Consider the following 13,591-nt stretch of genomic DNA (forward strand, 5'->3'; position numbering starts at 1 on the left):
AGCAGACAACAGACAGAAGGATAAGGTCACTGTGAAAGTAGCAAAACCACTCACACAGGATACACCACACCACTGCGATGCAAAGCATGCAGCAAAGAGAGGGGACCTGCTCGTAATGGAGCAGCCCCGTATGTTTGAGAAGGCTTGATGTCAAATTAACTAACCATGGTAACGAGAACACAGATTTATTCCAAATGGAGTACAATGCCAGACCTACGCAGCAAAGATGTAGCATTAGATCCATCACTGAGCTCCTCCGTGGCTGAAGTGAGACGGCAACACTTACTACCACACTGGTCAGAGGGGTCATCAGGGCAAGAAATGTCACAGAAAATGGAGACTTTGACACCAGTGTGCAGGCTGGGCAGACACCACGCCGTGCCACAATGCACAGACTCAGTCTTTAGAAATGGCCGCTGACCGCTTCAAGAAGCGACCACTTTGGGACCTCAGAGCAAAGGTGCTGCTCATCCAGTATGGTGGCATCAAGCAGTCACCATACAGAAGTGTATTTATTTTTATGATAATGTGTTCGGTTTCTGATTGCTCTAGGGCACAGTCACCTATGAGTTCCACAAAACATTAAACTAGAAAACAACAGGGTTACAGAGCATAAATTAATAAACAGTGACATGTTCACCAAGCTTGACCGCTCAGATCTAAGAAAAAGATTTAAAAAAATAAAATTGTTTTACTAAAAGTGGACTGGAGGGACAACAAAAGTATTTTGTGATTTTAAACCTGTCAGTACAGAAACTCACTAAAATTGAGTATTTCACACTAGGCTTTTTTTTCTCTTCTTTTTTAAGTTTCATCATAGTCACCATTATTATTAGGTAGTTTCAAGGTTCAACTCATCTTAATTCTGGTAATTTTGAAGTGTATAAATCATATCCTCAGTGGCATGTGTGCATCAACAGCTTTCAGTGGTCTTTCACTGTTGAGAAACTTGCAGACTTAGTAAATGGTTCTGTGCACAAACAACAAGAAACAGAATAGTGCTTGCTTTCTTTTAACTAGATGGGACTGACTGGATGAAAAAACATACGCAGAAATGAAGTTCTGATGCTGAAAAATTGGGTGAAAAAATGACTGCTCAACAGCATAACTCAGTAACACTGCAGTTTTTGGCAAACGTAAGAGTTATTCTGGAATGGTCAGAATTGGCTGATATAATCATAAAAGGTATTTCATCTCAAATTGCTTCTCTCAGGTTTTTTGTCAATTTAACCCGTCAAGTGTAAGATTCATAGAACCATGCTGCTGAAGATGATGCTCCTTAATCTCTTCTGTTTCAACTTCTCTGCCCAAAAAACTAAAGAAACAGGAAAAAAAAAAAAAAAAAAGCACACAGGCACATTCCTTGCCCTCTGAGGGCTTCTCCACTTCCACACTTTCCAGAAAACATCTGTACGTGCAGCCCACTAAAGCAGAAGATCTGCACAATACTACACGGTCGAGCGTGGCTGCTCAGAAATGTAAAGCAAGTGAATGCTGCAGTGTCACTGCTTCTCTGCAGTCCCCTGACACTGCCTTATATTTCATGTTTGAATCTGAAACCATTAAAGTCCACTAAAGAAAAAAAAAAAAGACAAATGCTCATCTACATGTTTCATGTTTTTCAAGACTGAATGACGCAAGATTGTATGTAACATTTCCTTCTATTAACCCACCAAAAAAAAAAAAAAAAAAAAAAAATCAAACTCATTAGAAAACTAACAGAGTGTCCATACCTGTAACTCTCAGATATTTGCTTGAAGTTTAAGGGAATTCACAGGAGTTCTTAAGAAGCCCATGGATAGCATTAAACCTTTATATTTCATGATCATAACGTACACTGAGTCCAATCAATAAACTTGATTTTGCTGAAAAGTTTTGAGCTGGAAACTGCAGGCTGGAAAATTCAGCAAACCTGCTTGGAGAAATTATGATAACGTTTTAAAACAGGCAGCTTGTACAGTTGTATGGATCTCCCTAATCTCCTATACATACTTGAAGAAACATCAGAACATTAGCTGAGTTATTGATCAGTGTTGAAAAATCCAATGTAATATATCAGCTAATAAAAAAACCCCACTATACAAAGACTTCATACAGAGACCCACAGAGCACCACATAACCAAGAAATGAAGAAAGCTGTTTTACAGTCACAGCATAAGGGATGTAAGCACATAGCTAAGGCTTATGCTCAGCTAAAAGATGGTATTTAGGACCAAAGTCTGAAGCACCACACACACTAATATGACTCCACCTGCGAAGTCCCACATACATTTGAGAGTCATACATCTTCTTTCCTTTGCCTCCTAAACTCTGAAGGAGATGGTTCCTGACAATTCACCTAGCAGACAGAGGCACCCTAAGTCACCTCCAGGTTCACTATGCAACTTGCTTTGGCACTTCTAAATTAGCAAAATACCCAATTTCTATTCTACATTGCCCAGGGGCTGAAAAATCAAGTAGAAGCAGTTTTAAGGGAAAACAGATTTTGCCACTCCAACAGGAGCTGGGAGATGATAAAAAAAATTACCTGAAAGGAGACTGAAGAGATTACCTAAATCCATCATCCTGTCCCAAAACAGCAGAAGCATGCCCTTTCTGTTTGCTTTCCAGTGGTGGAGATCCCCAAAACTCTCAAGGTAACCTACCATAGTCCATAGATTACATCAAAGTCAGTGGATAACGCATAAGGAAAGTAAGCCTCTTATGTTAAAATTTGCTACACATTGGTACAGACCTCTGCTGGAAAGCTTACAGGGTGCACTAAAGATAAAAAGTTTTCCCGGTTTCTTTAGTTTGTTTGTCCTTTTTCACAGTTAAAATAGAACCTGTGCATTTTTGCACCAGAAAATTTTAATACTTATAATTTTTTAAAATTAAATTAAATTTAGAAAACACCATACAATCCATTGTACAGAGCACAATCTCTCAATTGTATTCTACATCATAACTTAATCTAGAATATAATAAAAGGGAAAAGTAGATATTCTCCTAATTATTTAAAAATAAATGTAATTTAAGACATTTAGTTTTATGCTGCATGAATTCAATTGATTTTCATCTCAGAGACCATATCCTAATAGACAGGTGTTGAGTAGATGTTTCTTCTATAAAAGAAACCACATAATAATTGTAGTATTTTAGAAAGGTAATAAGTAATGCATCCTTGAAATTTTAATGTATAACTACAGAAATGCAAGCCATTATGCAAGCCACTTGACATCCTTGGATAACTGTTCAATAATTAGTATTTAGAACCATTATCAATATTAAGAAGGAATCAAAATTCTAAGTGAAAAAAGAGACAGATCACAATTACAGATCATAAAAAAAGAGTAGGTGTGGCTTGACTAACTGCAAGGGATCACATATTTCAGTTTTCTAAGGACTTCAGCTTGGGAAAACTGTAGATTGTCAGAGAGAGGGAGCTAAAGCAGGCATATTCTTCAGAAAGAGTTTGACTTCAGTAGAAGCAAACTCACCTACACAACTCAAGTTTTCAGAGGAAATCACGTGAAGAAAAAAAAACAACAAACAACCGGTGACAAGCTAAAATTTTGATAAGATGTTGGGGATTTCTGAGTGTTTTATAGTTCTAGTAGTATTCCTCCTGATTTTGCAGTTCTTAAAGCTGCAATGGATGCGTACCCAGCTTCCTCCAGGTCCAGTTCCCCTCCCCATCATCGGAAATTTGTGGCTGCTGGACTTCAAACTTCGTCGAGAAACTCTCATTAAGGTATTTATTTATCTCTACAGTTGAAAATCAGTCTGAATCTATTTTAACTTAAACTGTACATTGCATAGGAATAGTACAAATTTGCAATTATTCTTTTTTAATCCTCAAGCTTGATTATCAGCCAATCTCAAAGAATCCAAGTACCCTGCATTATTAAAAATATTTCTGAGCAATAAACACCATCATTGCTTTGCTCCTTGTTATTTTCTCTCTTTTTGGTTACAGCAACATCCATGTATAACATTATCATAGGCACTGTCAATAGCATGATATTCCATTGCCAGTTTCATTCTCTATTTCTGTGTTGATATCAAGTCCTGTAAACCACCTCTAGTAGAATTTCCTCTGCCTGATACCAATGTCACTGGAACATCTCCAGGCCATGAGTGGTCCGATCTCCATTAGAAGACCAAACCTATTCTCCAAACTAACAATTTTTTTCTTATTTGAACAGCAAGAAGATTTATTTTCTGCAGTAAACAGATTATTGCTAGAACGAAGTCAGAATGTTTGTTTGCTGTTATGTTCACAGCATGATTCCTTTATAAACCGGTTAAAACTGTTTTAAAAACTAAGGAACTTGCTTCAAACTATTTTAAGGGAAAATACAAGCATGATCTGAGGAAAGACAATAGAGAAAAATAAGAAAAATCACATGGAATTTGATGTCAGCAACTGACTTGAGTTACAACTACAGAAACCCCTTAAATTTAGTATTTAAGTGCATGCATTCCCTAGTTTACATTTATTAATTTACTGTTATTAATTCTTCAGTTAACCAACATCTATGGAAATATCTACACACTGTGGATGGGACAGACACCTCTGGTTGTACTAAATGGGTACAAAGCAGTAAAAGATGGCATCGTCATCCACGCAGAGGAAGTTTCTGGAAGACCTCTCACCCCGTTCTACAGGGATATGATGGGTGAGAAAGGTACAGAATGTTACACAGTACTGAAATATGAACCAAATGTAAAGAAGACAGACGTTTTTCTATATATACACACATACATGAGTTACTGCTATACAAGCACATAACTGGGCTTACATAACAAAAAGACGCCATGCAGAGCTAGCATATTAAGAAAAGGCAAACCCCAAAATTTCTCCTCATATAAAGCATACTACTGACTTCTTCTTCCCAATAGATTCAAAGAAATGTATGCCTGGAGGAGCTGCCCTTCAGCTGCATCACTTCTAAAACAGAAGACATCTATAGACAAAGCTGCTCTATCCTTACCAAACCCCACTAGCACTCATTTACAGGGTCACCTTTGTAAGCAGCTGTATAGCTGGGAGTCACAAAAACCTACGTTAGGTTTTTTCTTTGTTAGCGAAATAACCTCATCTAAATCTCATTTTGCCTCCTACAGTGAAAGGATTTCCCTTCCCAGGAGATAATGTTTCTGTGTTCTTCAGGGATTTTTCTGACAAGTGGACACACCTGGAAGCAACAGAGACGCTTTGGTATGACAATTATAAGAAGCCTGGCACTTGGTAAGAACAAACTGGAGCATCAAATTCAAGCAGAGGCCTGTCACCTTGTGGATATCTTTGCAAGCACAAAAGGTACATTCGTTAAAAGAATAAAACTTAGAGCTTTTTCTGAAATATAGTAGATTAGGGAAGTAAAAGTTTCTTAAGACATTTTTACAAGCAATATAGATATTTTTCATATTAGTGGAACTTTCACCGTCTTAATTGCATTCTTCACAAAAAAATGTTTTGTCTGCACAGTGGGCAATATAAAATTGTTTTTTGAAATAAGGATAGCAAAAAAATGTTTATTATCAACACAGTCTTGGGGACAGCTGGTAACAATTCTTACATTCAAGTATAGAAAAACCCCGTGTTCTTCTCCATAAAATATACAATTTGTGACCTGCTGCAAGTCGTTCTAGGACAGCAGGCCTTTAGGATTTGGCAGAGAAAGAACACCAACACAAGGAACAAATCATTCAGTTGTCCAACAAAACTGTTTTTTAAGGTTTGGATGAAATAGAAACCAATAGAATTTTAGCAAGATGCCAAAATAAAGCATTTAAATATAAATATTCTAAACAGCCAAACCCCTCACCCACATTGTGTTCCATACTGATATGAAAACAAAAAGAAGTTGACCGAGGTCTCTCTCCAACTCTCCTTGCGCTAGACAGCAAAACAGCTCATCTCTCTTGTGACAGCAACATCTTCACAGATCTGTAAAATGCAAGAGATGAACAAATCATCGACTCTGACTCCCTGTACAGCCTAAATCTTTACCTTCCGTGCAATCCTCCCTCAATTTTAAACTCCGTAATTGTATTCACTTTTTCCAAGAAGGACTACAAATACTGGCCTGAAGTCAGAGAGGTGCAATCCATCTTTTTCCACAGTAGTATAGTTCAAAGGTTGTCCTTGCCACTGAAATGTGTTCTTAGTTTTTTCTGGATTTGTCCTCCAGTTGATTTAACTCTTTTTAAGGGGAGTTGTTCTCCCATCCTGTAAAAAAACATTATGGGAGTTTTGCCTTTTCAGTCTGTGGAAAAAGAAATTTTTAGAAAATATATATATAATGGAATTGTAAAGCTGTACTTGAAAAACAAAAGGTGACAAGTAATTTCAACATGACTAAGAAATTGAAACCTCAAGATTTTTTTTCCTAGTTTGGGGAAGGGGGGAGTTTATTTTTGGTTTTAATTGCCAAATTTAAAATATCTGCCTCCAGATTTGAAGGCACATGTTCTAATTAACTGCTTGTGTTTTCACACAACTCAGACCACAATTCAGAGAGGGGAAGAGACCTAATATTATAATATCGAAACCAATAATCACTGCATTTTACAAGAGCAAAAAGCAGATTGAATATAAAGATTCCCTGCACTTATAATTCATAGTTAATTTGTATTAAACTAGAGTTTACTTGCATGAAATTTATCTAGAAGTAGTCTGATATTCCACACTCTGAACTACTATTACACTTACTGCTTAAAAAGAAAAAAAGACTTCCACTTCCTTCATTTTTCTCACTGCATTCTATTCAGAAATATTCACTGGTACCTCCTACATTCACAGGCAAACCTTTCGACCCCCACACTTCCATTGTCCATGCAATCGCAAATATAATTTGTGCTGTTGTTTTTGGTCACCGCTTCTCCAGAGACGATGAATCTTTCAGGAAACTTATCAAAGCTGTTTATTTTGTGATCTACTTTCAAGCTACTATCTGGGGCAGGGTAAGAATCTAATTTTCTTGTTCTTGTTCCCTGAAGTGCACTTGTGCCTCACAAATTAAAACAAACAAATTAGAAGTCAGTGACTATTATTCCCAAACATTTCCATACCATTACCCTGTGAGCCATTGTGCTGTAAGAAATACATACTGTATATATCTCGTTACTGCCTTTTATTCTTTACATCAGTAAATAGTTATGTCCTAAAATTTACATTCTAGATGATTACTATTTCCAAAATATATATTTTATTTCAAATGAGTAATCATTTGCAGAGTACTGCATGCACAAGACTCTGAACTCTTAAAATGAAAGCAACTTTTAAAAATTTTTCATTTAGTCTTCAGAATACAGAAGTACAACTAATAAGAACTCAGCCTTAAAAGCCCTATTCTTTTGAGAAGATTATCTTGCATTTTATGTTGTCTATATTACCACCAAGATCTGAGTTATTCTGAGCCTCCTATAAGATACAGATGACAATATCATCACATCAAGAAGAATATTTTTAAGTTCTTGAAAGTCTAACTGTTGCTTATATTGTGAAGATTTTGGCACACTGCATTCTATAACACTACCAGGTTCCCCAACACTTTCATACAGAGATGCTTTAGAAAAAAATCAGAGTAAGAATCAAGGTTTAGAAAAATCTCCTGCTTGTGAGCCAGATTCAGCCCTCAGTTACTCCGATTCACCCATTTTCAGAAGACCCTGTTGCTTTATTAGGTATGCATCAAAAAAGTAAAATACAATCGTTCTCCCGCTCTCCTGTGACCCGATACCACTCATTACCCGATACTCATTACATGATCTTGACATTTTGGTCATCTGACAGGGAAGGAGCAGTCTGCACTAGCCAACAGATTCCAAACCACAGGCCATAAATAAAACAAAATCTCTGTCAGTAGTCCTAGAGACTGAAGTCCATTCAGTAAACATACACAGTACAAAGAAATGGAAAAAATATTTTTCCCTCAGCAAATACCCATGCCAGTTTCTCCCAGAGGAAAGCTTTCTAAGGTTGAGAGGTCATCAGCTTTCACACCTCTCAGTCTTCAACTCCTCTATTAAGCATAGAAAGTGTGATTATTGAATACTGACCTTCAACATGATCATTATAATTTACACTGCTCCATATTACTAATAGCTCATTAACAAATTTCAGACAAGTTTTCCTTAATGCCAGTTCACTTAGAGGGCAATGTAAAGGTTTCATAAACCCTCTTAGAAATACAGAATAATTTACAATGGAGGGGACCTCTGCATGTCAGGTAATCCAGCTCCATGCTCAAAGCAGACCTAATTAGATCAGGTTGCTTAGGGACTTGTCTAGTCAAGTCTTCAAGTCTCCAAGAATGGAGATTTCACACAGACTCTCTGGGAAACCTGTTCCCAGTATTTAATCTCTCTCCTGGTAAAAATAAAACAATTTTAAAAAAAAAGTAAAAAAAGTTAAAACCCACAAACAAAAAAACACCACCACAAAAAAGTAAATAAATGTTTTCTTACATCTAATCAGAATTTCCCATGTTTTGACTTGTGTCTATTGCCTCTCACCCTAGATAGGAGCCCATGTGTTGCAGTGACTTCACAGAGTTATCAGGAAATCAGAATTGGGTTCTCAATCTAAGAGCTCACATTTCTTCCTTTTTGTTTAAAATCACAGATGTATGATGCTTTCCCATGGCTTATGCGCCGTCTCCCAGGACCTCATCAGAAAGTGTTTGCATACAATGATTTCATGCACAATTTAGTTATGAATGAGGTTCAGACTCATGAGAGACAGAACTCAGGTGATCCGCAGGATCTCATTGACTTCTACCTAGCTCAGATAACAAAAGTAAGTATCTGTTTATCACACCATCCCCTCCTTGGCCTCAATGCCTACTACAGATGCTTGTTGTTCAAGTAACTGCTATGGAATTTTTATATGTATACTTCATTTGTTTAGCTCTGAAGATTTTTGTTTTGGTGGGCTGCTCACTGTTTTCAAACAGTGACAATTTCTATATGACCAATGAAATGTCTGAAATTACACACTTCATAGTCTTCTTGTGAATATACCCTACAGACCAAAGGTGACCCTACTTCTACATTTAATAAAGACAATATGGTTCAGACTGTGGTTGATCTTCTGCTGGGAGGGACGGAAACAACAAGTACCACCCTTCTCTGGGCACTGCTCTATATGGTACAATACCCAGAAATACAAGGTGAGTCAAAGCATTATCAGACAGAACTGCATTCAACATCACATCATAATGAACATCATTAAAGTATTACCTTGATTACTTGCCGTACATCAAAATAACCCTTAATAATGAATATGAAAGGTGGCATACCAACAGTTGAGATCTAGAAAATGGAAGTTTAATAAATGAAACAAACTTATGCTTTCCCCACCAGTTCACTAAGAAGCAACACTAGCAGAAATTAGTAGTAGCCACTGTTTTATCTCATTAGAAGGGGATGGCAAAGGCAGAATAACAAGCTAAAGACATTTCATATGCAACCTAATCTCTTCCTAAGCTTCAGTGTGGAAAAGCTGTAAAAAGATACCTGATCTGATGTGTATTTATAACAGAAATTATGCCTGTAATTTCAAATCTTAATCATTTTTTTAAAATATAGAACTGTATTACCCTCATCAGCAAGTGGGATGTGTCTTAAATGAGAGATAATCTTGTGCTTTGGGAATATGTACTTCTTTGATCAACTGAAAGCAACACAGCAGGCAAACCATGTGCCAACACATTTCATAGCAACATAATTCCATTTTCCCCCCCCAGTCCTGGATCATACTCGTACAGATAACTGCTGGAAGGTGAAAAAATTTAAAATATGTCCATTTCTCTACAGAAAATGTTCGAAGAGAGATAGAGGCTGTTCTGGAACCCTCCCATCTCATCAGCTATGAAGACCGTAAAAAACTGCCATATACAAATGCTGTGATCCATGAGGCTTTGAGGTTCAGCAATGTTACTTCTGTTGGGGTCCCTCGACAATGTGTGAAGAATACAACTTTGCTGGGTTTTCACATTAAAAAGGTACAGAGTATGCCTCCACGTTTCTTAAAGCTTAGAGCCATTAATATTTAGTATTTATACAACATTAGCCTCTACAAGCCCTAACTTTGCATAGGGAGCATGTTTCAGCATGCCACAGACATGAAACAAAACTGAGTGCTCTGAACCTGGGCTAAGTCTACATTAGCAGATGCAAAAGAAACCTTGGGAAAAGGCCAACGGCACAAGTAGCAAACAAACATAAGGAAAACTGAAGTCTTTCTTCCCACTACTCAAATATGAATGATGTCTGGGAATCAAAGCAGAACATGTGTTTTAAGGAACAATGAAGAAATGAGGCTTAATGAATGTCAAGCCAGCTAACTCACACATAAGTGAGCAGCCTGGAGCAACCTATAGTCATCTCTGCCAAAACAAACATACACACACACAAACACCACGCGCTAAAAATGACAGCAGCTCAGTACAGTGAGAGATCCAACAGTCACGATGGTATGATATAAATGTCCTGACTATATTAAGCATAAAATTGATGTGATAGAATTGAAAGATCCAGTAAAGAGTACAAAAAACAAAGGTGCTATGATTAGTCTAGCAAGTACATAAAACAATCCAAGCTCCACTCCAGCTTAGACATGAAGACACTTCCATAGTCCTGACAGAAGATATCTTAAACAAAGGCAAACATGTAAAACGTCATGAAAAACAGAAGATACAAGGGTTTGTTATGCCTGGATGTGCACAGGAAAAGACAGAGTTGAATCCAAACACTGGGCTGCAGGCATAGGGCAGCGTATTATCTATTAGAGAGAAGGAATGTTCAAAATAAAAATCAATCATACATGGAAAATATCATCTCTGCTTCTTCTTGCAGGGCACACTTGTATTGCCAAATCTGCACTCTGTTGTGTATGACTCTGAGCACTGGGCAACCCCTTGGAAGTTCAACCCTAATCATTTTCTTGATTTAGATGGCAACTTTGTGAACAAAGAGGCTTTCTTACCTTTCTCAGCAGGTAATGCCCTGATGTTTGAATATTCCTGTTCACTGTGTCTTGCAACAAGACTAAAAACACCATTCCTAAATTCTAAAATTTTAAAAACATACTTTCATAAAAATATATTTGACACGAAGATTTAAAGTCAGATGTTCTACTCTTAAGAGGCACAAATACTGTCTTGCATTTTGTATTTTTTATACATTCAAACAGAGGATGAGTATGGCTAAGAGACATCATGCTATCTCCTTGGTATATGTGTAGTTCCTACTATAAGGGTATCTGAGCTACTTAGTCCCTAACATATTAAATCCTGGTAACACCCTCAAATCAGAAAATCAATTTCTTTTCACCTAACAAACAGGGAACCCAAAGACAAAAGTAATAGGATTTGTCACAGTATACAGAGAAAATCTGTGATAAAGCAGGAAACCAAACCTCAGTCTTCCAAATCCTACAGTAATAGTTTAGGACCAGGTTCTCTTGTATATCCAGAAAACTAGCAGAATCTAGTCTTTTCAGTAGAATATTATTAGGCAACCAAAAAAAATTTCTAACTTTCCAAAAGCATATTATGATGTGTAATTTACGATGCAAAATGCAGCAATACAAAGACACAGAGTGAAAAAAAGAAGTGAAAACACTGGGAAACAGCTGAGAGTTTTTATGTTACTGTGACAGATTATACTATTATACATTTTCTGTAAACAAAAAGCAAATAGTATGCTAAGTAATGTACAAAGCAGTCAGATTAAGCATAGTAAATCCAGATTTTAAAATCATGTGCCCAAATCATCTATAAATCCTGTAATTGTATTTGCAAACCAGCTACTCAGTATCTTACCTCCTTTACTCACCAAATGTCCACTAGTTTGCATGAATTGAAACAACTAATTGAGGCTAACATTTTAGCCCAGCACGGGAATTTTTTTTTTAACTTGCTTTGGTTGTTTCCTGTTTATATATATAATGTGAGTATTTATATATCCCTTTTTTTTTTTTTTTTTAAAGTCTGAAATAAATAGATAGATAGATATCCTGAAATATACTGTGAAAACAATATGCCAAAATGAGTCACATGCCTACGTTTCCTTCCCTTAGTTTATATATCTGGTCCTGGACAGTGTTAGAGGGTACTGGGCTACAAGGACCCAATACGGCCACTTTAATTTCTGTTGAAGAAAGCCTGATTACATCCTTCAGCTTAACTTCAGAATTGCATCCTGCAGTGCTCCAGTCCTCTCTCCTCAACAACCAAAGATAAGACCATGAAGTATATGAAGCTTTTTAAAATCTGGCTTAACTAAAAAGCAGTTCATGGTTCTCACAGAAGCAAAACTGAAAAGGGAGAATCTCATACATGCTCCAGGGGGGGAAAAAACAAAGCAAACCCAAAGCAAAAAAACAAACCAAACAAAACCCCCAGGTGACATCAAGATGTAGTTTCTCGGTTAAAGAAATGTTTCCCTACTTCTAAAGGCATCCTTTGTCCTTACAGAAGGAATCTGAAATAATTATCTTACATTAATAGAATTTATGGTACTCAGCAGAATTTTGTTTGAAGCTCTTTTTCAGACCTTAGTTTGATACAACTAACTTTTTTTCCCCTTTCTTCTGCAGGGCACCGTGTATGTCTGGGGGAACAGATGGCACGAGTTGAACTGTTCATCTTCTTTACCAACCTGCTTCGGGCATTCACATTCCAGCTCCCTGAGGGAGTAAAGGAAATCAATTTGGAGTACATTTTGGGTGCAATACTGCAGCCACATCCATATAAACTCTGTGCTATTCCATGCTAGTCTGTGACATACTACAGCACAGAGGGACTTCAACATAATTGCAGATATTTTAAAAGCATGTATCACCATCTCAATTGTATTCAAATGTAGGTAGCTCAATATAGCAAATTATTACAGAGAATTTTTAGTTAGGAGGCCTGACCTCATATAGTTGAGCTTTTGGAAATTAAAGCAGATGTACTTGCCAAAGCTCATATAATTGTATTTTAGGCACATACAAGTACACAATGTTACTCAAAAATATGTATTTTCACACTCACGGTAGCAATGAATTAGATGTAGGATTTGAGAAGTGATCTGTATCAAGCAGAGTTTCCTCTTAAATGGTACAACTGCTCTGATATGGCAAGGATGCCTGAATAAAAAAAAAAAAAAGTATTTCTTCAGTATGCTGTTACTGCTCTGTGTTCACAGAAGGGCTTTTCTCACATCCTTTTGCAGAAGGGAACAGAGTATGCAGAGTATGCACAGCTAGCGTTGACTCCTTTTCCTTTCACACTCCCTTGAAGCACACATGCATAAATGACTGCAGAATGGGGCCTCTTATAATCATAGTCCATTTAAAAATCCTTATACCTTTTTTCTTTACTCCCTCAGTATCTGTTTACTATTCTACCACAACTCAGATCCAGATGCTTTCATGAACTTTTCCATCTTCTGTTTAGAAACGCTATTATATCCTCCAATAACTTCCTATTTGAAGGGAAAGAAACAGCCTTTCAAGAAATGAAGATGCCAACATTTGTTAAAGCAGGCACAATAAAAATTTATTACTCACGGTATTTTCTTTTGTTGTCTCGTCATCCACAGCAGACGTGGA

The 13,591-nt window shown here is 36.9% G+C and overlaps 1 protein-coding gene across 1 annotated transcript; it reads left to right on the forward strand.

The window, feature by feature from the left end:
* The first annotated feature begins 3,562 nt into the window (after positions 1-3,562).
* On the forward strand, positions 3,563-12,771 carry LOC141963298 (cytochrome P450 2J2-like). The gene is made up of 9 exons (XM_074912491.1): positions 3,563-3,733; positions 4,508-4,670; positions 5,156-5,305; positions 6,791-6,951; positions 8,615-8,788; positions 9,020-9,161; positions 9,808-9,995; positions 10,849-10,990; positions 12,593-12,771. Exons 1-9 carry the CDS (start codon positions 3,563-3,565, stop codon positions 12,769-12,771), a joined length of 1,470 nt encoding a protein of 489 aa, XP_074768592.1.
* The last annotated feature ends 820 nt before the right edge of the window (positions 12,772-13,591 follow it).

This window comes from Athene noctua, chromosome 8 (genome assembly GCF_965140245.1).
Source record: "Athene noctua chromosome 8, bAthNoc1.hap1.1, whole genome shotgun sequence".
NCBI classification, from domain to species: Eukaryota; Metazoa; Chordata; class Aves; order Strigiformes; family Strigidae; genus Athene; species Athene noctua.

Coding starts and splice junctions, on each gene's coding strand:
- LOC141963298 (XM_074912491.1), top strand. CDS start 3,563: ATGTTGGGGATTTCTGAGTGTTTTATAGTTCTAGTAGTATTCCTCCTG. Junction 5,306..6,790: donor TATCTTTGCAAGCACAAAAG/GTACATTCGTTA, acceptor CTACATTCACAG/GCAAACCTTTCGACCCCCAC. Junction 10,991..12,592: donor TTTCTTACCTTTCTCAGCAG/GTAATGCCCTGA, acceptor TTTCTTCTGCAG/GGCACCGTGTATGTCTGGGG.